Genomic DNA, 26192 nt, shown 5'->3' with positions numbered 1-26192 from the left:
CGCAGGGTGACACAGACAGGAGGGGGCTATGGGGCACGGAGTCTGCCCCTCCCACCGAAGGGTGACACAGACAGGAGGGAGCTATGGGGCACAGGGTTTGTCTGTTGATACCACCGTGGATGGAAGGGCGGTATATCTCAGTCTGTCTGTTCTTCTCACCATTCCTGTGTGTTTTCCAGGTTTAAGGGTCAGACTGTTTAATTTCTCGCTGAAGTTGCTGAGTTGTCTTCTGTACATTGTAAGGGTCCTCCTAGATGACCCAGCAGAGAGCAGGGGGGGATGGTGAGTCTCTTCACTCCCCCACCATGCCTCTTCCCCATATGTTGTTGCCTGCTCCTGCCTGTATCCCACACCATTCACATCCATCATCATCCTTTAATTCATTTTCATCCTTTTCAAATCTTAACTTTTTCTCAAAATCATTTTCAGTCTCGTACTTTTCACCCACCATCTGTCGCCGCTCTGATTCCTTTTTCACTTAACGCTCCCCGCGCATTTTGCATTCTAGCCGGGCTCTCTGCCCCTCTGCGCCTGTAGCCTCTACTTATACTTCTCACATGCCTTTTTCTTATTACAGTTGGGAATGTTCCAAACAGAATTATTCTGCACAACACAAATTTGACTGGTAAGAAACAAACGCCTGTTTATTAAGAATGTTGTGACACCAACACGTTAGAGGGGGGTCTCTCCCACCACACGGTTTATAGGGAACATATATCTCTGTATTCTTAACACTAGACCGTTTTACATGGAGCTCAGAATGTATGGGGCACGGAGTCTGTCCCTCCCACCGCAGGGTGACACAGAGAGGAGGGGGCTATGGGGCACGGAGTCTGTCCCTCCCACCACAGGGTGACACAGACAGGAGGGGGCTATGGAGTACGGAGTCTGTCCCTCCCACCGCAGGGTGACACAGACAGGAGGGGGCTATGGGGCACGTAGTCTGTCCCTCCCACTGCAGGGTGACACAGACCGGAGGGGGCTATGGGGCACGGAGTCTGTCCCTCCCACCGCAGGGTGACACAGACAGGAGGGGGCTATGGGGCACGGAGACTGTCCCTCCCACCGCAGGGTGACACAGACAGGAGGGGGCTATGGGGCACGGAGTCTGTCCCTCCCCCCGCAAGGTGACACAGAAAGGAGGGGGCTATGGGGCACGGAGTCTGTTCCTGTTTATTAATATTCGCTTGTTTTCTGCCAGGACTCCAATCATCTGGGTGAACAGGCCGCTACCATTGTGGGGACTCCAGGTAACCTCGGTGGAGGCAGATAGGATTTAACACCCATTGTACATGCGCTAAACATTTGGATACTTTTGTTAATTTGCTAGTTTCAAAAACCACTTTGGCTTCTCAAATGAATTATCAGCTGCAATGTTTGCCATAAAGCAATCTCTGTGTGGTTTCTGAGTTGGGGGTGGCACTCGAAAATCACATGACTAACCACAATGGCCACCTCCATATCTGCAGATAAAATAATATTAAAAAAAGACCAACTTTTCTTTAGTGCTATACTCTTATTGTATCCCACACTGAATACGAAACTCAAGAAAATAATATGTAGTTATTTTTTTAAACAAAAAGCCTTTCCCTCAATCAAACAATCACACTGGGGTTAACTTAATGAAATCTGGGTTGGCATGCTTTTATTTTATCATTTTAATTTTTTTGCCATTTTGTATGCTTTTAGTACATTCTCATTTTCCGCTCCCTCTTATTCATCTTGTATGTCTTATTTCTCCTTTCCCTAGGTTCTCGTGGCTTTAATTAGTTTTCTGGAGACAATGCTGCTCACTTATCTGGGATACAAGGTGAGTCGCTATGTGACATGATCTATTTTGGAAGAACCTTCCAATAATTGCTTTCTAAATGTTGGCTTAATTATTCTAGTTTCTTCTGTAACCCATGTTACCCACTTCAGAGTCCCTGTCTCCTTTCTCGTAGCTGTGTTTCTTCTCTTGCCTCTTCTTGTTCTTCTTTCTTCTTTCGCCTCTTCTTGTTCTTCTTTCTTCTTTCATTTCTCTCCGTGTCCGCTTTCTTCATCTGCTTCTCTAAGTACTATTTATAACGTAACTAGAATTGCGTAAATTGTTGGCGCTATATACGTAAACTATAATAGTAATCTTTTTTTTTAATTTTTAATATAGACAATGTACAAACATATTGCATATCCTATCAAGAATAGAATGCCTCAGTCTTAATCACCCAGCCGGACATTCTGACTAATGACAGCCTCCAGGTTTTTTTTTGTCAATTCCGACCAACATTACCTGATACAGCACCTGGGTTTATCCTCAAGGGGAAAAAAAAAAATACCGTAATAATAAAAATAATAAAAAATAATATAAAAAAATAAAAAATAAATAAAATATATATATATATAGTTTTTTTTTCACATTTTTCTCCTCTCTAACATCTACTCGAAACCAGGGTTTTTTTCAAAGCGATTTTCTTTAATTAACACAGAAATGTTGCAGAAATGAATGATTGTAAGCATGGCTGTATATCAGAAACTCTAATTATACTTCTAAAAATATAATTTAATCTATTATTATAATTAACTGCTAAATCACTAGAAAAAATTTAACACGGAGATCGTTTTTAAATCCCATCAATGAATGCATTAATGAACGTACATTAGTCTTTTTCGGCTTAGAGACACATTGAAACGGAGTGAAATTGCATCTCTAATGGCAGGGAAGGCTGTAGGTTTTTTAGATTAATTGAGTTTATGGTTTTCTTGGAGAGTAATCGCATTTCTTGTATATGAACGAATGACTTTATTTTGCTCATTTTCTCTTTCTTTTGCGGTGAGAAATGCATTCGTTTTCCCTTTACGCTGCTCGTTAACAAAGGTTTTAGGCTAATTCTGTAGAGAAGTCGAGCCTGGACTACATCGCCGGGGAATTATAATCCGCTCCGTAGAGGATATTAAGACGTTGGCGCCAAGCTTCTGTCTTTACCTCTATCTAATGCCTGGGGTAAAATTTGTCCCAGCTATGTAGACTCCCATACCTCAGGCTCATGACTATATTAAAAATGCGTGGGCCGCACGCTACATGAGCATAAACGTTTGACACATCGTCTATATCCACACGTCGGCAGCACCTAGACCATCAGACGGACGCTGGCCTTAAAGTGCCACGACCCTGGATGGGCAAAATAGACCTTGGGCTGTAGTACGTAGTTATATTCCTGATCTATACTTTGTTTGTTCCAGGGAAATATTTGGGAGCAGCTTCTCAGGATCCAGTTCATTCTGGAAATGCTGAACACTCTGCCATTTTTCATCACTGTGAGTAAAGGTTTTTTTGGCAGGTTTTACTATTACTTGTCTTATTGCGTCTTCTTGTCTTCTTTGTCTCAAAGTAGAAAAGGTCAGGGGGGTCTTCTTAGTGGTCAATAAAGGCATTGGACTCATAGTCAAAGGGGGCTCTCAATGGAGCGTGGCACACATGGAATAACCGCATGGGGTCCTGGTGGGATGGAGGCATGGTACCATAGTTTAATGACCTTCTTTAACCTTTTTTTGGACCAGGGTTAACAAAAATATGGAGTCTCATAAACTTTTTGGGGCCTCGGAGGATTTTTCTTCAAATGAAAAGATTCTACCTGAAGAAGCGACCTCTGAGGTCACAAAAGACAGAAGTGACTCAATTTATGTAATTTCTCCCCGTTTAAAGAAAAGGGAGTGCAGAATTAAATGTACTACCAGTGGCCCACATGTGTCTTTTAGGGACAGTGAAGCCTCAAAAGGTCCCTTTAAAAGGCGGAATTATCATCATATTTATTACAACCTTTAAAATTAAGCCAAACCTTCGATAATCATGATATGGCTTGCCTTTTTTCTAACACATGGATAAACTGGAAGCTTAGAAGTTCAGAATGTGACGGGACCCCCTGTACCCCGACTGGGTACACCCGCCAAATTGCCCTTCCTTCTGCCGAGACACTGGTGGTTAACCCTTTCGGAGCTGGACGGGACTAGCGCTGGCAAGACGAAGCGGGACAGCAATCTAATGGAGCCACACTGGCACTGTAGCTACCCGGAGCTTAGCTATACAGTGTTAATATGTACAATAAGTTGTCATAGCCGCCCACCCCATTATCAGATAGAACTAATGTTGAGGTGGAATAACACAAACTCAGTTTATTTGGAACAAGCACAGCTATTTATACACGCAAACATAATTGGATCAGAAATATCATCCCATCACTACCAGACTGCCAGGCGCCTCCATACAGATCTATGGCCAGCAATGCCCACCCGACAAAAAGTCACTATTTCGGGGGGTGATCGCGAGGGAGCGGCGTCAATCCCGGGGTACCAATGGAGAGCTCAGGGTCCGAGGATGTTAAGTTCCAAAAAGAGACCCTGAGCGATAGCGGCGGACACATTAAGACAGACCAGACAGGCTTTTCCGCCCCCCCAAATGAGCACAGGGTGACTTAGACATAAGAGGGGACTGGGCACACAGGAATCCATTTGTGCCCCCTCCCAAACTGAGAATTTCCCCCATGTGTCCTCAGCCTGGGGGGGGTTTACTGTGACACAGCAGTATTTTGGATTTTTGTTTGGCTCAACATCCACTCTCAACGTGCGACCCCACAACGTAAAAATATCCTACTTTGGGGGCCCATGACATACTTTTTTCCCAGGAGCCGAGGATGACATCATCGTACCCCTGCGGTATTTGTCTGTAGGTTGAAGAGTGCGAGCCTGAAGGACAACAAACAAATAGATATAATAGTTTAAGGTCAACAGGAAATTCTTTCATTCAAATGCCCGTTTGATCCTTATTTGCCATCTAAATTTCTAATTGTAATATGACTGTAAAAAAATAAACATTTGCCGTTAGGAATTCTTGTTGAAGAAATGTTGGTTTTGGTGAAATTAAATATAAGTCCCCGGGTGCAAGATTTAAAACTCTAGAAAAAAAAAAAGCTTCACCTGACTCTTAAATGTGTTATTATACTGAACTACGTGACACTTTAAGTCCCCTGTAGTTGCTGCGGCTTTAATTGCCCATTACCGGCATGGAATGGGAACGGGGTTGTGTGGGTGTCGTCTAATTCCTCCGGTGGGGATATAAAAACACAAATTGCCGTCAAAGCCGACTGGCACCATGCAAATGTTCTTGTAACACCGCAAATGTATTTTGCTTTTATTCGCTGCAATTGACAGGGCTGGGTCGTAACAAGTTAAAGTGGATCTGTCGTATATCGCAAAACACACTTCTAAAGTTTAATATATTAAATAAACCTGTGCAATGATCAGATTAGCCAAGATGTATATACGGTATATATATATACTAGAAACCCACTTTGTGCATAAACTGTGGGGGCAGCCATCCTTAAACGTTGGCACACAGGCTTTGGCAGAAACAACTTTCACATACACACTCATACTAACACACATATACTTTCACATACACATTCATACTAACAGGGCCGGCCCTACAATGGAGCCGACTGGGGCAATTGCCCCAGGCGGCACTTTTGAAGGGCCGGCACTTTGCCGCCCCAAGCGCTTTTTTTTTTTAAGCGGAGGAGAGAGAGGGGCGCCGAGTGGTTTTCGCTTACCCGCTCGGCGCCCCTCTCTCTCTCTCCTCCGCGGCGAGTCTCCCTGTTCGGTCTCGGTGCCGGCTTGTAATGCTGAGCGCCGGAAGTGGCGTCAATTTCCAGCGCTCAGCATTACAAGCCGGCACCGTGGCAGAGCAGGGAGATTCGCCGCAGGACTGTTTAAACGTAAGTACTTTTAAACGGGGGGGGGGGGTAAGGGTAGATAATGGCATCGGCGAAGTTTAAAATGCATTTTAAATTTCGCCCCAGGCGGCATTAAGTCTTGGGCCGGCCCTGCATACTAACACCCATAGACTTTCACATACACACTCATACTAACACACAAATAAACTTGCACATACACACTCATCCTAACACACATACACTTTCACATACACACTCATACTAACACACAAATAAACTTGCACATACACACTCATACTAACACACATAGACTTTCACATACACATTCATACCAACACACATACACTTGCACATACACACTCATACTAACACAAATACACTTGCACATACACACTCATACTAACACACAAATAAACTTGCACATACACACTCATACTAACACACATACACTTTCACATACACATTCATACTAACACACAAATAAACTTGCACATACACATTCATACTAACACACATACACTTTCACATACACACTCATACTAACACACAAATACACTTTTATGAGCAGCCTCGCTTTTAACATGCGTTCCTGCTTCCTCAAGTGGCCCGGTCCAGGATGGCCCTTTGTGAATTTTGGACTGGCCCGGGAGGCATTTTCCCGCTCTGACCCCTGGCCATCCTGCTCGCTGGTCACTGACAGCCCCACTAAATACGAATGCATATTAAAATACTTAAAAAAATATATATATATTAGACTTGTGCATTCGTATTTGGGCGAACATGAAAATGAACACGAAGAGTGCGTTTTCATTGTTCGTCACGAAGAAACGAAGAAGCGAAGATAGTGGCGGTAAAACGTAAACGAAGACGAAGACTCACAAAACGAAGAATCTTCGTGTTCGGCTTCGTCTACTAATCTCCCCGGTCCCTTCCCCTTATCTACGCAGCATCGCAGGGGTTGACGGAAGCGGAATCTGTAGGTTCCTCCTCTGGCATCAACCAATTAGTTCAAATGGCAACAAGATAATGTTTAGAATTTTGCATGGGAACTCCTTGTTATAAATAACTTCCTTGTCTCTTTTTTTCCACCGATCTCTCCCCATCTTTCGGGCTGTCGCAGCTCCCATGGTCTTTTTCCCTGTTTATTTTCTAATTTACTTTGTTTACTCCGATCATAATGTTCACACTTCCACATTCTTCCCTGGTATGTTTGTAATCTCTCTCCTTTTACATCTCTCTCTCTTTTCTATTGCTTTGTTTTCCTTTCCTCCTACGCTCCCTGTATCTTTCTACCTAACAAGCACCTGCCACACACAGTGATTTCCAATTTTCTCCCGGCCCATTGTGGAAGTCACAATCGCTGCCGAGTTTGGAGACAGCTGACACTCGCGTCCCACAGACCTGCCTTTCACCTTACAAAGTGTGTTCTGCCTTTTACTACACCCAGTTTATTTACGCAACACCACCTTATTCCGTTTAGACTTTTAACTAATAAAATATTTATTTTTAAGCACCATGTTCCAAAATACCTCTATAGTTCAGTAATGTGGATAGAAACATTTGTGGCTTAGGGTTAACACAAATGTTTTTGTTCTATACAGTACATCCAGAGGGTGTAAGACACTTGGCTCGGGGATAAGAAGAAACATCATGGATTAAGATGGCTTCCCTGTGTTTGTTTCCCATAGAAGATTAGTTAGCGCAAGATAATTCTTTAATTAATAAAGGTCCGAGAGACAGAATCGGCTTTACCCGCCTGCCCTTAGCTGAGCTTTGTTAGGATCCATTTACTGTTCAAAAACTCTGATTTATAGGACGAGATGGAACGGGCCATCAAAGTAGCACAAGGGCACTGAGCAGTCAGGAACCCCACATAAAGAAATGGAATGCCTTGGTTAGGACTCCTTCGTGGAAGATAATATGGCTTTAGCGCACATTACACAATGGCGTCCCCCCCACCAAGAAGGAAAAAAGCATGTCAATGGCGCTAGTCCAAGCTGTCTTGCACTCAATGAAAAAAACATGGCTGGGTTCCACCTACAAGCTTCTGATTCACAAATGAAGCTTTAACAATTGGTCCAAGGTCCCCGAAAACCCTACACAGATATATCTCGCCTAATTCAGCCGGAGCGTTTGTATATAACAAAAGAGAGCATTGGTGGACTTATTCTATCGCAGGTAGCCTCGTTTATCACAGTTTAGCCTTGGCCTCCTATACTTGACCATGGAGGTTAGGTTATCTGCTCTCCTGGAAACCGGAGTATCTTTCACATGAGACACAATAGGCTGCTATCTGGAGTATTATTTGCTTACCTTCTAATCTAACGTTATAGGCATCTATTCTTCTATTCTTCTCCTTCTCTACCTCTACCTCTTAATTTGTGTTAATCATATTGCCAAATTGTATCTTGGGAATTGTAATGTTATTTTGTCATTTTTCGCAAAGTGCAGAAATGTCAAGTAGGTGCTCATTGATGTCATCATATGTATGACATCACTGACCTTGGGAACTCCAAGCACCATTTTCTGGGGCAGGAAAAGTGGCATTTTCTGCCATTTTTATAATATGGTTGAAATATTTTCCTACCACTACTGTTGTCTTTGCTATTATTTTAGCAGGGATACTGCGAGTTGAATGTAGGCACCCAGTTTTTCTGTCCTACCAACCTACACTTTTTTTTGAAAGCTGCGGAGGTGTCTTTTTACTGCCTAGCTATGCCTGGAGTAGAAAATAGACCCTGTCCCAGTATTCATACTCTCTCTGTAACCCCTTCTACGCTCCCTATCAACGTAATATCATTAACTCTTGTTTCTTCTATTATGGGAAAAGAAGGTATCTACCTAATGCCCACCAATAAAGAGGATCCAACTAGTGGTATGTGTTACTGCAGGGTCGGCCCTGGGCCTACTACCCTAGGAGATCTTATATTATATATATATATATATATATACACAAAAAAAGACAGCGCTAAAAATTACGCAATGCCACAATATAGTTATATAAAAATAAATAATTAATAATACATTTATTCAATACATATATAATAAATAAATCAAGATTAATGAACACAATGGAGGTATCTTCCAGAAACAATATATTAATCCTTTTAGGGTATTGTTAGTGCATAAGCACCAATATATATACATATAGTAAGTAGATGCGTCCTTTATTTATGTCTATTTGTCCCGGCCAGGTGGACAACAATTTATTCTATTTATTCTAATTTCTCCTGATATTTATTGTGTTTTTTATATACTATATTGTATATTATGTAGAATATTGTGGTGATTTTTTTTACAATATATGAAGTACCTTAATATATGTATATATTGGTGATTATGCACTAACAGTATCCTAATAGAATTAATATATTGTATTTATTTCTGGTATATACCTCCATTGTGTTGATTGATTTATTATATATGCATTGAATAAAATGTTTATTTATATAGATATATTACGGCATTGAATAATTTTAGCGCTGCCTTTTTTTTGGTATATTTCATTCCTTTAAGTGTGATATCGCTGCAGCGCAGGGACTAGCAGCTTAATTACCCTATTTATTACATCTGGAGGATCCGCTTTGTTTATTTTTCTTTAACCGTTTGGGCTTTGCGTTCAATATTCTTTATTTTGTTGGTGGTGTGCGTACTTTAGCGCTGTGTATTTATAGAGTTTTCTATATCATAAATTTGATGTCTCTTTCATGCCAACAGCCTAGGTAGCTACTTAGATCGCCAGCGTGTTAGGTCCGACCCTGGTTATTAGACGTAAAAAACTTGATCAAGTTCAAGCCCTGGTTGAACAGATGACCCAAACCAACCCTCCTCTCACCACCATCATTGACCGTCTCCTTACTCTCCCTGTCTTCTCGTTCCAGGTTTTCTGGCCGCCCTTAAGGAATGTTTTTATTCCCGTCTTCCTCAACTGCTGGTTGGCTAAACATGCGCTGGAGAACATGATCGTACGTATTTCCCATCTGTCTGCTACTAAAACACCACCAAGATTCCAACTCTGCATCTGCTCTCCTTCTGCGTGATCCGTTCTCGGGGTTTTGTCGTCTTTTTGTTTGACGTCTGTGGCTCGTGTGCTGGCGCGATGGGATTGATGAGATTAGTATTACCGTGTGTCGGAAGGCTCAGAATCCCAGCCGATAACGCTAGTGACACTGGGCATTGTCGTAGCCGCTGCCCCCAATTCTTTTTTGGAATTTTTGTTGAGCCCTAAAGCTACTTAAGGAAAAATCGCCAGCAGTGCATTCATCCGCGGCACGGCGTGTTTCATAGATTGTAAGCTCATAGGAACAGGGCTCTCTTCTACTTCTGTACCAGTAGTTCCCAAGTCAATTTGGTATAATTACTTTTACCTTATTGCTAATTTTCATTCTCCCCTTAATGTAATAAGAAATCCGCTTGCACTTTATGAATAAATGATAGATGTCTAAAAATACTCGCCAGCTATAAGTAAGATCAATGATTTCAGAACAGCCTCGTTTATTTTGTATTTGCGGCTATTCTGTCACCTTTGTTTCTCATCCCTTTTGTCTCCCAGAACGATTTGCATCGAGCCATCCAGAGGACCCACTCCGCTATGTTTAACCAAGTCTTCATACTGATTTGCACCCTCATCTGCCTCATGTTCACCTGGTAAGGACATGCGCGAGCCGTGTGTCAGATGCATACTTAAAAACTGTCTCACCTCTTTCATCCAAGCTATGCACATATATACATATTTCCCTCATATTTTATCTTGCTATATATATATATATGTATATATATATATATACACACACACACACATACACTACTGTTCAAAAGTTTGGGGACAATTAGCCTTTTAAACTTGGATCAGCAAACACAACGTGGAACACAGGTGTGATGGGAGTGATAAAGGGCCATTGGAACACAGGAGTGATGGGAGTGATAAAGGGCCATTGGAACACAGGAGTGATGGGAGTGATAAAGGGCCATTGGAACACAGGAGTGATGGGAGTGATAAAGGGCCATTGGAACACAGGAGTGATGGGAGTGATAAAGGGCCTCTGTATGCCTATGAAGAGATTCCATGTAAAAAAATCATCCATTTACAACATTAACACCGTCTTTGCTGCATTTTTGATCCACTTTATTTTAATGGACAAAATTTGGTTTTCTTCCAAAAACAAGGAAATTTCCAACAGAAATATATATGTATCCCATTTTTAAGACCTTTTTTTTTAGATAATAATTCCACATTGGGTTATCTCTCCCCCATCGCTAAGTTGCTGATTGTTGTTCATTGGTTCAGGCAGCCTTTATAAGGGTGTGGACAGGAAAATGGATATATAATGCTGGTTGTGCCACGTTTATATAGCGATCTCTTTCCTTTGAACTAAATATCTCCAAAAACAACAGACAGAAAATTAAAAAAAGCACAATGTACTTAATATAAAAGCTGGGACTTTGCCGGTTCTTCTTTACGTTGTTGGAGGTTCTGAAATCTGATGCGTTAAAATCTTTACACTCCTTGATGCACCAACGACATACATAGATGAAACAGGAAAAACAGAACGAACAGGGAGAATACGATGACGGATGAATACGCTTGTGTTTCTTGGCAGTCGCATTCATGCATCCTCTCTAGTCTGGTGGCATTTGTTATCATTATGTTAAATTGATTGAAAAAAGCCTAATAATTGCATAAAATTGATTTTACCGGGCAAAGTTCATTGCTTCCAGAAAAAACAATTTGAGGAGCATTGTCACGCCAACGGCACACAGCCACACAAATGCCTTGGTGATCAAATACATTTTGTTAACAGGAGATTTCAATCATCGTCAACAGAATTCAACCTTTTTTTTGTGGAATAATTACCCATAAAGACAATTTCCACCAATTATGACAGCGAGGAAACGTAATCATGTATGGGGTAGGTGTAAAGCTATCCTGGAGATAAGACAAGACCAAGGACCGCATAAGGTCTGAGGTTTTTATAGCAGGAAATCCTGGACAGACTTTCTTTGACGTGGACAGTCTTCACCGTCCCTCTTTCACTCTTTCCTAATTGACATGTTCTCCATGTTGCCCCCCCACCCCCCCGTTTCTCTCCCTCTCTGTCTCTTTTCCAAGTATTTGTGGGATTCAGCACCTGGAGAGAGCCGGAAACAATCTCACCCTCTTCGACTCGCTCTACTTCTGCATTGTCACATTCTCCACCGTTGGCTTTGGGGACGTTACTCCGAAGATCTGGCCATCTCAGCTCCTGGTGGTCATCATGATCTGCGTAGCCCTGATTGTACTGCCCATCCAGGTGTGTATATATAAGTCTAGATTCATCTCAATTCTGCTTCCTTTTCTCTAATTTCTTAGAATTCCCTTTTCTCTCTTTTATTATTTTGTTTCTTTACACCTTTTTTTTCTCAATCTCTGTCTCCTGCTGCCTTTCTTCTCCCTCCTCCCTTTCTCCTTCTCCCTCCCCCTCCCTTTTCTCCTTCTCCCTCCCTCCATGGGACACACATTGAGCTTCTGAGAGAGTAGCTGATCAACAGATGATGGCACTTGTCATAAGATGAGATGACAGATGTGGGAGATGTATGAGAATAACAAGGGTACAAGCTGTTTAACCCTTTCACTTCCGAACAAATCCATCGATAATATATACCACTGACCTTTGAATATACAGTTGGGAAGAAATGTACATCACTTGCATTAGGGCCTCTTGGCTCAGCAGTGGAACTGACACTTTAACCCACTTACTGTTGTTTTGGTCATTCTGCTCCCCTTTTAACCCATTAATCACGTCAATGTCAGAAGGTTCCTTTGCCCCACAGTTATCCTGACATTTGATTTCTGGTATGAAGACCAGGAAAGTGAAAATAATATAGACAGTAACCTCCAAACAGACATAGATAAAATGTCTAGTCCCCAAAAATACATTTTCATGTTTGAATGCCTCTTGGAATCTGTTTTGCATGAAGTCCAATGCGTTTTTGTTGCATGCAATTGAAGCATGCCTTGTCTCGTTATTTGACTTATTTGGATGCAATAAAATGCGTTGGAATCCATACAAAAATGGACTCCAACCTGCATTAGAGGGAATCTCTAGATGGGCTGTAGGGTAAGATACTGATGCTCTTCAGATACAACCCTTGCCAGGTTGTCCCTTAAAGGAAAAGGGATGCCCCAACCTGTGATTGTAATGAGGATCAGCCAAAGTCCCACGTGATCTGGATGGCTTGCTTGTCTCACCCGGTGTCTGTGTCTCAGTTTGAGCAGCTGGCCTTCCTATGGATGGAGAGACAGAAGTCTGGAGGGAATTACAGCCGTTATCGCGCCCAGACGGAGAAACATGTGGTCCTTTGCGTCAGTTCTTTAAAGATTGACTTGCTCATGGATTTCCTGAATGAATTCTATGCTCATCCCAGGCTACAGGTGAGCTCTTTCAAGAAAGGGGAGAGCTTAAGCTAAACCATGTACAAGGCGCCTACTTAAAATGTACAATTGCATGGGAGATACCTTGATCTCACATCTTACTTTCATCTGACCGACCATGATGGCGTCTTGCCAAGCAATGTTTTAAGGTGTCTTGCTTCAGTGTGAGGTCAGCGAACGTCATCACTTCCATGGGAATTGTCGCAGAAGCAGAGAAAAGGCTATCTGTTTGTCCATCGTACGCGGTTTTCAATATTTCACAGTTATATCTTTTAGTTTTATTGCTTTCTTTAGGATCATTATGTGGTTCTTCTCTGCCCTACCGAGATGGACCTGCCTGTGAGGAGGGTCCTACAAATTCCTCTGTGGTCCCAGCGTGTTATCTACCTACAGGGCTCAGCACTGAAAGACCAGGACCTAATGAGAGCCAAGTAAGGAACTAATGTGATAAGAGAACAAACTGCTCAAGATACACGGCATGTAATATCAACCACTCCACATTCTACACATCTAGCACTCTTCATTCTATTCACATCATGCGACATTCTGTAGTTCAATCATTCCACACACTGTTCAAGAATCAGTCCACATTCCATTCTGTTTAACTGTCCCTCCACATTCTATGTATCCACCACTCCACATTCTATTCATCCATCACTCCACATTCTATTCATCCATTAATCCATATTCTATCAGCTAATCATTTCCAACCATCATTCAACATTGTATTCAATGATCATTCCACGTTCTATTTAACGATGACATCATACTGTATTCAATCACAAATCACAATCTATTCAATCATCAATCCACATTCAACCACAGTCTATTGAATCATCCCTCTATAGCACGTCTTTGTTTCATTCATATTCCTATCTCTGTCGCTCTATCTTTCATTCACTTCTGCATGTTTCCACCGCCATGTAACTCTTTTCCATCCGCCTGCCCTTTGGCAAGGTATGCTTAGAGTGTAAATCTAGCCCTCTCCCCAGGGTTTTTTTAAATGTCTATACTCTGTATAATTCCTCAGCTTTTTATTCTTGCCGTGTCTTTATTCTTGCTGTTTTTTTCCCATAGAATTGATGATGCGGAGGCATGTTTTATTCTCAGCAATCGCTTTGAAACGGACAGAATCGCAGCTGTACGTCTAAAAACATTTGTGAGAGGAGGGTGGCAACTGCAAGAATGTTGTGGTTAATATTGATGACTTAAACAAAGAAGAACAAAAATGGGTTATTGGACTTGGAAGTTACCCTTCCATGGAGTCTGTCCCTCCCACCGCAGGGTAACACAGACAGGAGGGGGCTATGGGGCATGGAGTCTGTCCCTCCCACCGCAGGGTGACACAGTCAGGAGGGGGCTATGGGGCACGGAGTCTGCCCCTCCCCCCGCAGGGTGACACAGACAGGAGGGAGCTATGGGGCACGGAGTCTGTCCCTCCCACTGCAGGGCGACACAGACAAGAGGGGGCTATGGGGCACGGAGTCTGCCCCTCCCACCGCAGGGTGACACAGACAGGAGGGGGCTATGGGGCACGGAGTCTGCCCCTCCCACCGCAGGGTGACACAGACAGGAGGGAGCTATGGGGCATGGAGTCTGCCCCCACCCCAGGGTGACACAGACAGGAGGGGGCTATGGGGCACGGAGTCTGTCCCTCCCCCCGCAGGATGACACAGACAGACAAGTATATATAGTAAGAAATGTTTGATTGAAAATAATTCTCATTCTCTTATTTTAGGATCATCAGACAATCTTACGTGCTTGGGCAGTGAAAGATTTTGCACCCAACTGCCCGTTGTATGTTCAGATATTGAAACCAGAAAATAAGTTTCATATTAAATTTGCAGGTACAGTAACCGGAGGTCGGTTCATTGCTTTGGAGCAGCAGGAGTTAACGGGACGTAACAGGTGGCATTATAGGGAGTGTTTGTGTAGAGTAGTATAAGTAGTAGAGGTATAAAGTGGTTATAGCTAACAACAAAAGTAGTTATCCAGGGGTTTATATGATCAGTTGGATGTGTCATAGTAATTTCCGCTCTGTAAATATACGGTATATACGAGATATATATATGAGATATGTTTGAATAAAGAAAGCCGTCGCATGGACATTGAACGTATGTTTCCTTCCTCCTGCACCGTCTCTCATGGCTTTAGATCACGTGGTTTGTGAAGAGGAATTTAAGTATGCCATGTTGGCTCTGAACTGTGTTTGCCCGGCTACCTCAACTCTCATCACTCTGCTTATACACACCTCCAGAGGACAGTAAGTGGCTCATTACACCGGCCATGTTGTGCTTCATTCTGATCTGAGCGCTGATTCTGCTCATGCAGCGTTCTGTGCTATTTCCAGCTCCAAAGCTAAAAATACCATTCTTTGCTAATTCCAAATGTGTTCCTGTGCGAGAAACGGCTGAGCAGCCCAATTCCTTTAAGGGAATTCTAGCCATTTCTTTCTTTATATTGTTAACTGTGTCAAATAAATAATCGGTACTATGTCAGTCTAATGAATATTTGAATTTTTTTTAATTTTAATACACTCTTGTGTATTCAACATTCTAAAGCAAAATAATTCTAAAGCATTCTAAAGTGTAAATGGGTCAGTTGAGGAGATCAGAGATCCCACTGGCCCATGGAGAAGCAGCACACCAAGGGGCCCAAGTGACTTCCACTAGGCGTTTTTTTCCCTGCATATATGCCACGTTGCTGGTATCTGGCGGATATCATCGCCGATTATTTGTTCCTGGGGGAGAGTAGGGGCATGAAAGGTGCCCCCCTTGAGCATCTATCTGTGACTGGTGTCCTCCAGAAGCATCACGGACTCTCAACAATGTCCTGGATTGCTTATATGCTTGCCCATGTGTCACCAATAATGTATATGTCCACATACGTAGGCTTCTTTTTAAGTCTGATGTACTGATCAGTTATTGCTTGGTTATAGTAGCCCCTGTACTGTTTCCTGGCATTCCTGATTTCTGTGTTTGACCATGGCTTGATCTTCTGGACTCCTATTGCCCGTGACTCTTACCCTTGGCTTGTGCTTCGGTGTTGTACTTGGACCCTTTGGCTCCTGAACCTTGCATGACTGTTGTAGCTTCGATTCTCCGGGCTAGGCTTAACTCCCCATTCAAACCCCCCAATAATGACACCACACCATAAATATGGATGAGAAAAGGCCACAGCCAATTTTATTTATTAGAGTCATTGTCACGCCAAAACCTGAAACAATAAACATAGGTGCGTTAACAAGGACAATGACTCAAACACCAACATGTAAATATATACAATAAACACCCAAGCTTGCCAAGCAATCCAGGTACCATAACCAAATGCCACTTAAGGAAGGGACATACCGAGATGCCCCCACCCTGACCTGAGGTTCCAGCACTGACAGCCAAGAACCTCCCACCAGATGTTACCAACCATTCACTTACCACCACATTAACCCCCTGGATACCTGGCAAGCTGCCGCCCCACAGACTGTGACAAACGACACAAACCTACAAACAAAAGAAAAAAGGGAGGGAGGGTGGGACACGCAACCAGGTAAGCTAACCACAAAAAATGGTTCCTGAGCCCGGGAAAGCAACCACTTATATAATCTTCCCCCAACTCCACCCCCAAAATTCCCGCCAAAAAAGCCTACCCCTCCTCCGCACAACAGTCAAGGCCCACTATAGCCCATGCTGGCCCCCCCGTGGGCATCATTCTGGGTTCCACGGCTGGTCATCCTGACAACTTATTGTATCTTTTGCTAAGTTCACTTGCTCTCTTATGACCTCCTCTTAATTTACTTCCGGGATGCTTTTACCAACAGGTCCATCTAGCCATCTGCCGATAATGCTAATCATTTACTTACTTTTACTCTTTTTCTCAGGACGGCGCCCGTGGACCCCTTTCGGCAGCGTGCAAGCCCCTGGCAGGCTCTATCCAGGTAACTACAGCTTAACATAATTTCCTAATATTTTTATTTCCTTTTAAACTTTCCCTTTATTCATTACTTTTTTGTCCTTCCAATCCAGAGACAGCTCCAGCTCTCCCGACCAGTGGCAGAAGACCTACAGCCGATGTTCCGCCAACGAAGTCTACCACATTCGGCTGAGCGAGAGCAAATTCTTTGGGGAGTACGAGGGAAAGAGCTTCACGTACTCATCCTTCCACGCTCACAAAAAGTAGGTCTTTGGCGCCTGACGCCTATTTCTTTTCATTTCGGAGTTAATGCGATCCTCTCGTAGGAAGATTCTTGTAGGAATTCTTTTCCACAGAAGCTGACGTCGTTTTCTAACTATTTCTAAATATGAAATATCCCAAATGGAACACGAACAAGTATAATCTTTCAGATTGTTACTGTAGAAGCCTTCTTCCCGGAGTCGTATGTATAGTATTACAACATTAGCCGGCGACAATCATGGGAGAGAGGGATTTAGGGATAAGGTATCATACAGAGAGACCCTTTGGGGGTATGTAATGTATTTTATCCATATAATTTATCAGAATCTTCTTATCGCCGTCTCTAGGTACGGGGTCTGCCTGATTGGTGTCTGCCGGGAGGAAAAAGCCAACATCCTTTTAAATCCAGGGCCATGTCATATTATGTCGCCGACCGACACCTGCTTCTATATCAACATTTCAAAAGAAGAGAATTCCGCCTTCAGCTTCAAGGAACAGGAACAGTTCCAGAGATCAGGGATCCCAAAATCTGCTTACCATGGGCTAACTAGGCTTCCGGTCCATAGCATCATAGCCAGCATGGGTGAGTAGGCCGAGAGATCTTCGGAGGATAAGAAAAACATACTATACTGAGCACAAAGGCAGTTTTTTTTCCCATAAATATGATTTATAGTAATTATATACATTTTAGATTAAAGCTTTAGATAGTAAGATTTAATTGGAGGTTCAAATAAAACCTTACTATATAAATATTCCTAATCCTTTTTTACTAGGTACCGTGGCCATGGATCTCCAGGGGTCTAGGAGCCCAGAGAGTGTGGACATTAACATGTTGAGTCCACCTGCTGACCCCAACCAAAAACGGAAGCATAGTATCGACCCTGTGCCCGATGTTGTGGATGCTGGCACTGGTGCAACTTTTGACCTCATGAGTGACCAGTCAGAGGATGAGATCAGCCAATCAGATGAAGAGTTGGACATTTCTCATGAGTAGGTGATGGCAACAGGATAGGGAGAACATCTAAGCCATCTTGTCCTGGTGGTGATGGTGTTCATGGTGCTCTGTCCACAAATCTTAACAGCTACTTAGCGCCTTAGAAGTCTCTAACTTTTTATTGGGTCACCATCAGATTTGACCCCCAAGTTTTAGAAATTTGTAAATTTACGTATGAAAATCGGTTTAGAGACATTTACTCTCCACAAATCTAATCCTAACCGTTTTATCAGTAAATCCTAACATAAAGTAGCTAACTTATGTATCAGCAGAAAAAAATTCTTAACTAAAGTTCTAAGATTTTTTATTCTTTAAGTTTTATGTATTTACGTTTGATTGGCTAGGATTTTTGTTCAATCTTGTATAGCCGCTCCCATCGAACATATAACTCCTCAATAATCAGGGACGTGGACGTCCAACAAGAAAATTGTTTAAGAATCACTATCAATTTAGGTAGTCGGACTTAAATTGCCCTCTCCTTTCTCTCTGAACAGCTGGGTGAAAGGGTACCCCTCCAACACCCCCTACATTGGCAGCTCTCCTACCCTATGCCACCTTCTGAAGCAGAAGAGCCCCTACTGCTGCCTGCGTCTGGATAAGGTAACGGGAGTCTGACTCACATCATCTGCACACTTAACGCACCATTTAGTTATGTGTCCCACGCCATATTAAGGGGAAGTCTAGTCCAAATTTTTTTTTTTTTAATGCATATTGGAATCTATTTTAAACCAACGTTGGTGCATTTTACCACATGCAATTCGCTGCAGACATTATATACTTAGAAAATGAGACTTCTGTGTCATTTAATTCCTCCCCTAGCCGTCTCTACTGAAAGCAGGAAGGGCAATTAAGTAAGCAAGCCAAACGTTCGCACTACCACTATATTCTTTCATGTTCAATATTTCATCTTTGCGGAGGTAATGGGTGGTGTCATGGTGGTAGATGATAAAACAGCGGAAGCATGGATGATGCTAAACATTTGGTATATGACTCTCAATTGCATGACACAAGATCCTGCTAAAATTCTTCATGTGCCCTGTGAAGTCCGCATGTCTGTCCTGTGGAGGTCCAAATATACCCCTTTTACGTAATTTCCTACCTAAAATGTTCACTTTCTTTCCCCTCTCCGCAGAGCTGCCACCACTACCCATACGAGGACGCACGGGCGTACGGATTTCGGAATGCCTTGGTGATTGTATCGGCAGAGCGTGCGGGAAATGGGCTTTATAACTTCATAGTACCCCTGAGGGCGTATTACAGGGCAAAGAAAGAGCTGAGCCCTATTATCCTGCTACTCGAGAACACGTGAGGACCAGAACCCCGATTAACATAGAAGATCTATGAAAAGGGACTATAGGGTTTTATATAGACTGATAGAATGGTTTATATGGAGTAATAGGGGAAGTAATATGGCGGGGTTATATAGAGTGATCAGAGGGAGAGGCTATACATTACAGGAGGGCCTATAAGGAAAGGTCATATGCAATGGTAGGATGGTGATATGGAGTAAAAGGGGGCGTTACACGGAGGGGTTATTTGGAGTAATAAAAGACAATAAAGGGAGGAGTTATATGTTCAATGGGAGGGGTTATATGGAGAGGTCATATGGAGAAATAGGTGTTATAAGGAGTTATAGAGAGGGGTTATATGGAGTAATAGTAAGGGTTATAGGGAGCGTTATATGGAGTAATAGTAAGGGTTATAGGAGCGTTATATGGAGTAATGTAAGGAGTTATAGAGAGAGGTTATATGAAGTAATGTAAATAGTTATAGGGAGAGGTTATATGGAGTAATGTAAGGAGTTATAGGGAGCGGTTATATGGAGTAATAGTAAGAGTTATAGGGAGCGATATATACAGTAATAAGTTATAGGGAGGGGTTATATGGGGTAGTGGAGTTATAATGAGGGGTTACATGACTGTGAATCTCTACCTCGTCCATGCTCAGGTGACACAGCATCTTACATTATGCTATTTTTGCTACTCTAGGCCCGACACGCAGTTTTTGGAGGCTATTTGCTGGTTCCCTCTTGTATATTACATGGTTGGATCCATAGATAAGTAAGTAACTCAGAGGCAGAGAGCTCTGTGCCATGTGTGGTACGGATAGGTCCGTGTATAATGCTGACAAATAGCCATGTGTGCGGTGTTGAGAGATGCGTAAAGCTGACAAATAACCCTGTTCTCTGCCCTTAGTCTTGACGACATGCTGCGCTGTGGGGTGAGTTACGCGGCTCATATGGTCGTGGTGGGAGAAGAGAGCTCCATGATAGCAGAGGAAGACTATATGGCCGATGCACGAACCATTGTCAATGTGCAGACTCTGTTTAGGTAATAACATTACTCTCTAGTGGAACAGACGATTTAACCCACTTGACCTGTGCCTTTAAAAGGAACAGCAAGTAGGCCAAAACAGAGCTGGTCCAGCTCAGCCTAAGTGGAGAAGTGAAAGATGGTGCCAATCCATCATTGGTGAGTCCATCTTGGCTTTTGCATGGCCAAGGTGAGCTATGTTTTGGCCTGGCTCAGCCCAGGCTTACCTACCTCTAGCTTCAAAAGTACCGGTATATAATAACACAGCATTTTTATTGGTCTATTTGGCCGCTGAATGACGTGGATCTCTGTGTCTAATCATGGCGTCTCCTTCTGCGCCCTGCAGGCTGTTTCCAGGTCTGAACATTATCACTGAATTAACACACCCTGCCAATATGAGGTTCATGCAGTTCAAAGCCAAGGATAAATACTCTGTGGTCCTCTCTAAACTTGAGAAGGTAAGAGCTCTAATACTTCTCACGTACCGCCTGTCTCTCTCTTTCTCTCTTTTTTTTCTCTATCTCTCTCTGCCTATCATCCCTTCCTTAAAGCTCTGTCCTCTCACAGAGGGAACGTGAGCGTGGTTCTAACCTGGTCTTCATGTTCAGATTGCCCTTTGCTGCTGGAAAAGTCTTCAGTGTTAGCATGTTGGACACTCTACTATACCAGGTAATTTACACCTGAAAGAGGCATCATCAGACTCCCCGAAAATGCATCGTGTTAGTTCAGGCTCTCTCCCTCACTATAACACCTTCTATTACTCCATATAACACCCCTCCTAACTCCTCAAATAACTCCATATAACCCTCTCTATAACTCCACATATAACTCCAAATAGCCTCTCCCTATAATGCCTCCTATAACCCCATATACCCCCCCGCCTTTAACGCATCCTATTATTCTATTTAATCCCGCCCCATAACTACTCCTATAACTCACATAACCCCTTCCCATTACTCCATATAACCGCTCCCAATCTCTCCTATGTCTCCCTGTAACGCTTCCCGCTGATGACTCTTTGGCGCGGTTTGGCGCAGTCCTTTGTTAAGGATTACATGATCTCCATCACTCGTCTACTACTGGGTCTGGATTCAATGCCTGGCTCTGGATTCCTCTGTCCCGTAAGTCTTCCGTTACACTTATTCTTGTTTTTCTTCCAAACGTTCTGATAAGGATTCACTAAAAGATAGTAAATGGGAAAGAAGTTCCACTTTAATATGGAGAGAGTCTTGCTGATGGGCCTCCATCTTCATTGTATCCTTTACCTGTCTGAACCGAGTGGGATATCCAGGAACAGAAATTTTCCTGATCTAAGGAATAGAATAATAGAACTTTGCTGCCAGGTAGAACATTTTAGGAGCCAATGTAATCTTTTGTTTTGGAGAAAAGTGGAGCAGCATATCCTGGACTAAGCCTCAGACAGCAGGTCCAGGATGGTCTCCATGGGCCACCTTGGCACAACACATCCTTACTAGGCAGAGCACTCGGCAGAACATATCTCCTGCAAGCCAAGGAGCTTGGGGTGAGGGGAAATTCCTAGGGGGATTCTGTACACCTCCAGAGGCCTCGATCGATTGAATGGGCCGTTTTGTAGCGATCACGTGGGATGTTACAACCTCATGGTATTTTGCCCTTGCCTAGCAAGGTTCTAAATGATTAAACCCTGAGAGACCTCAAATATTAACTTGAATATTTGTACTGACTCATTATAATTTTGACCAGATTGTTCTAATAACAGAAGTTAACGCATTTATTAAGTCACCAGTGTTCAAGCAGGTCATTCACCCTGAGAGCGGGGTAAAAACTAGGGGTGGTGCATATGTACAGTAGATCCATACATAAAAATGCGGAGGTACCTTTGGTTTAGAACCTAGAACATATGTTGCGTGTATGGTTTGACCTTGTATATCTCCATTTTTTATGAGTTAGAGGTCAGAAATCCTTCTTCTTCTTTCTTTAGATCATCCCAAAAACTCACTCGCTCCCTTTACATTATTAAACTGTCATTCTATATCTAGAAGTGAGGCATTGACGTTCTTTTTCTTAGTATGTCCCTGAAGGCAACTTTTAAATTACAAACTTCAAACGAGAACATATAAAATCGATTCTCCTAATTTAAATACATGAGTCACGTCATAAAAGTTCCATCTTCGGGCTCAATGGATTAATGAAAATAACATCACTCCGTAGAGTGCTTTTTTTATCACTTTGAAGGGCAGCACTTTGAACGCGCTGGTCGGTAATACGCAAAATGTTTTTGTGTCCTGGAAAAAAATATCCAGTATGATTACCCTTACGGAAAATAGTTTTAGATCCTTTTCCCCCGGAGCAAAGAAAGATGGGATGGGGGGGGGCAAAGTACCACAAGGAATATTGGAACTAAAAATATCAGGTGTCATTTTATTATATTCCATGGAGGACTCAACTTGAGTCAGTTGTCCAAACCCACAAAGAGAGGTTACTTTGCCAGTAGAGGGGCCAGGTCGTTAACTGTATTTAACTTTTTATTCCATCCCAGCTACGGGTGACAGAGGAGGATCTATGGATCCGTAGTTATGGGAGGCTTTATCAGAAGCTATGCTCAACTACTGGCGACATTCCAATTGGCATTTATCGAACCGAAACACACATGTTTCCAGCATCTGAGGTATCCCCTTCAATAAAGCCACCGACGGGGTTGTACTATACATGTATACGTTTGTATAAGTAACTTGATCCTGCAGTAAAAAGGGATTTAAGAGAAGTGGATGCAGGGGGACAACGTTTACGACATGTGATCGACTCAAGAACCTTATGACGTTCTATCACTTGGCTTCTCTATAATCATCGCCTTACTTTTAGTTGTTGATCTCTGTCTAGTAGTTGAGGAATATGTAAAATCAAATGCCCATGATTAGGGCAAAGCTGATGTTTTCTCTGTAACTTCCATGTGGGAAAACCACCAGCTTGAAGGTTCTTCTACCATCCAATTGATTTAGAACATGAAAAAGGCTCGATGACCCAGGGAATTTTCATTTTCCCCCTGCAAATCCATAACTGTTTAGAATTTTAACCCCAGGCTCGGTTTCTTTGTCTCATCTCAAAGTGTTGAACGTTTTCCCTCAAACTTTCTTTTCTCCTTCATACTCTTAAATGTAACCTCCTACCCAAGTCACAGGTCTCCATCAGTGTGGAGGATTACGAGGACACGCGCGAGACGCGGTGGGGGGAATCTACCCACAGCCGCCCCACACACCGTAATTCTACGTCGAGCGACCAGTCCGAGCACCCACTTCTGCGTAGGAAAAGCATGCAGTGGGCAAGGAGACTAAGCCGCAAGGGGGCCAGGCAACCGGGAAAGTCGACTTCCGAGAGGATAAGCCAGCAGAGGATGAGCCTGTACAGACGATCAGAGCGTCAGGAACTAAATGCCCTGGTCAAGACCAGGATGAAGCACCTGGGTCTTTCCACCGCAGAATACAGTATGAGACATTGGGGCACTAGTGGGTGAATCAGTCTTTACACACATAAAGGTTTATTTTCTTAATGAGGGAATCTGCAAACCATTAGGTCCCTTCACGGGTTACTGAGAAGCAGCTCTCAAGTGTTTCATTGAAATGATATTACCATGTTCTTGGCCAACCTCTAGTGACGCAGGAGAACTACAGACTCACCATGTAAGATTTTAAACTAGCTGTTCAGTCATATAATAGATGCCCTTCGTTCTTTCCCCATAGTTTAATGATGGCTCTTTGGTCTCCGGGAACTCTATGTTTCAATAAGTTATTCTGAAGTAAATACTAAAATCCAGGATAATAAATGCTTACTAATCTAATTAGTAATTAGTACTTAGATTATTCGTGCTAATTAGTAATTAGTAATTTGTTGGTCATCGTCTTTCAAAGGCAATGAAATGTATGCTTCAATAGCTACCTAAAATAAAATATACTTATCCTATCTACACAAGGCTAAAGGGTATTCTTCAGACATGAAGTCTGCCATTCCAATAGACAATCATATAGGAAACAGCTGGGTCCCTCCCACCGCAGGGTGGCAGACAGGAGGGAGCTATGGGGCACGGAGTCTGTCCCTCCCACCGCAGGGTGGCAGACAGGAGGGAGCTATGGGGCACAGAGTCTGTCCCTCCCACCGCAGGGTGACACAGACAGGAGGGGGCTATGGGGCACGGAGTCTGTCCCTCCCACCGCAGGGTGACACAGTCAGGTGTCTTACATGATGTTTCTCTCTCTTGCAGTGGACATTATGGATACAGATAATACATTATCTTATATCCTCATAAATCCTCCTCCAGACACTAAGCTGGAGCTCAATGATGTAGTGTAAGTTTCGTTGTGACTTTGTATTCATTGCTTCCTTACTGTCTAGCTTTGGGTGTCTCATTATCCAGGACTGGGTATCCCATTGCCCTCCTCTTGTCTTGTCAGCTCTCTCTTTGTGTCTTATTATCATTTATTGTAGTTGCATTGTCTCTCTCTTGGTGTCCTATTTTCCTGGTCTTGAAGTCTTATTATCCTTTTATCCAATTTTGGAACTCGTGTTACCTACCTCTCTGTGTGTAATCCTGATCTTGTCTTATTGTCAAGTTGCCTGTGTCTCGTTCTTGGTGTCGTTTTGTCCACGTCATGGTCTCTTATTGTCCACATACCAATGTCTCATCTTGTTCTGTTTTTGTCAAGTTCGTAGTGTCACATAGTCCTTCCATTCTCTTTGTCCTCCTCTTAATGTCTCCTCTTCTAATATGGAGCAATTTAAATCTCCTCATCTTATTGTATTAGTGGCTCTCCATTCCTGATATCTCTCAAATGCCCATTTTCTCCTGAGGACATCTTCAACCTCTTTGATTCATATTAGTGTATCTTCTAGCTGTCATTTCATCATCGTGTGTTTCTTATTATTCTCATTTTTCCTATTATACTGTATTCTCTCGAGTGGAAGTATCACTGTCTTTTATATCTGAAGCCTCCTCATTCCATTTCTCGCATTCCATTGCTTTTCACCTCAATGCCTTCTAGCACACATTTCAGCTGTTGTATTAAACATCTGTAACCAGCAATATCTTCCAAATTCGCCTAATTATTTCAATCAGCTCTTGTTGTCTTTAACATGCAAATATATAAAGTTCTCTAAATGACATTTATCTCCCCAACAGTTACCTCATCCGTCCAGATCCTTTAACGCTTGTCTCCAATAACAACCGCAAACCCAGTGTCACTCGCTCGGAAGGACAGGTTCATGACACCAAAGACAGCACCCATCTATGATCCTTCAGGTTTCTGATGGGTGACAAAGAAAGAGACTGAAGGAAAATAAAAAAGCAAGAGGAAGACACGGTGAGGGAGCATCGTCTCCCACGGACAGAGGACTGGACCAACATCATAGATCTTTGCTGTGTCCTTCTTTTGGGAAGTTAGCAACCTTACCTTACATGCTTCTGATCAGTTGGTTGTTTAAATTCCTATTTCTGTCCCATTGTACATCTTCTCCTTCACCTACGGGGTCCTAAGCTCATTATGTACCTGGACGCTCGACTCGACGATCCCTTGTGGATTGTTAAGGGTTTCTGGAGGAAAGGACACCATGTTTAAAGATGTGGAGGTATGCAA

At 42.8% G+C, this 26192-nt stretch overlaps 1 protein-coding gene across 1 annotated transcript in view; it reads left to right on the top strand.

Moving 5' to 3' along the window:
- The window catches only part of LOC128492344 (potassium channel subfamily T member 2-like), a 46343-nt gene extending 20404 nt beyond the window's left edge, over positions 1–25939 (top strand). Inside the window, exons 3-30 of the mRNA XM_053464869.1 lie at positions 180–282; positions 578–625; positions 1202–1250; positions 1751–1810; positions 3220–3294; positions 9587–9670; positions 10258–10352; positions 11815–11995; positions 12952–13116; positions 13411–13547; positions 14194–14257; positions 14855–14963; positions 15271–15379; positions 16991–17047; positions 17136–17285; positions 17631–17866; positions 18057–18273; positions 18772–18877; positions 19410–19582; positions 20266–20337; positions 20473–20607; positions 20936–21047; positions 21157–21258; positions 21627–21710; positions 23108–23236; positions 23741–24071; positions 24824–24908; positions 25739–25939. Coding sequence (XP_053320844.1) covers positions 180–282; positions 578–625; positions 1202–1250; positions 1751–1810; positions 3220–3294; positions 9587–9670; positions 10258–10352; positions 11815–11995; positions 12952–13116; positions 13411–13547; positions 14194–14257; positions 14855–14963; positions 15271–15379; positions 16991–17047; positions 17136–17285; positions 17631–17866; positions 18057–18273; positions 18772–18877; positions 19410–19582; positions 20266–20337; positions 20473–20607; positions 20936–21047; positions 21157–21258; positions 21627–21710; positions 23108–23236; positions 23741–24071; positions 24824–24908; positions 25739–25850 — 3380 coding nt within the window. The 3' untranslated portion in view covers positions 25851–25939. The remainder of the gene's footprint in view (positions 1–179; positions 283–577; positions 626–1201; positions 1251–1750; positions 1811–3219; positions 3295–9586; positions 9671–10257; positions 10353–11814; positions 11996–12951; positions 13117–13410; positions 13548–14193; positions 14258–14854; positions 14964–15270; positions 15380–16990; positions 17048–17135; positions 17286–17630; positions 17867–18056; positions 18274–18771; positions 18878–19409; positions 19583–20265; positions 20338–20472; positions 20608–20935; positions 21048–21156; positions 21259–21626; positions 21711–23107; positions 23237–23740; positions 24072–24823; positions 24909–25738) is intronic.
- The last annotated feature ends 253 nt before the right edge of the window (positions 25940–26192 follow it).

The sequence above is a fragment of the Spea bombifrons genome, chromosome 4, assembly GCF_027358695.1.
Source record: "Spea bombifrons isolate aSpeBom1 chromosome 4, aSpeBom1.2.pri, whole genome shotgun sequence".
NCBI lineage: Eukaryota > Metazoa > Chordata > Amphibia > Anura > Pelobatidae > Spea > Spea bombifrons.
Note: the sequence above shows the minus strand (reverse complement) of the source record. Positions and strands in the feature narration are given on the sequence as shown.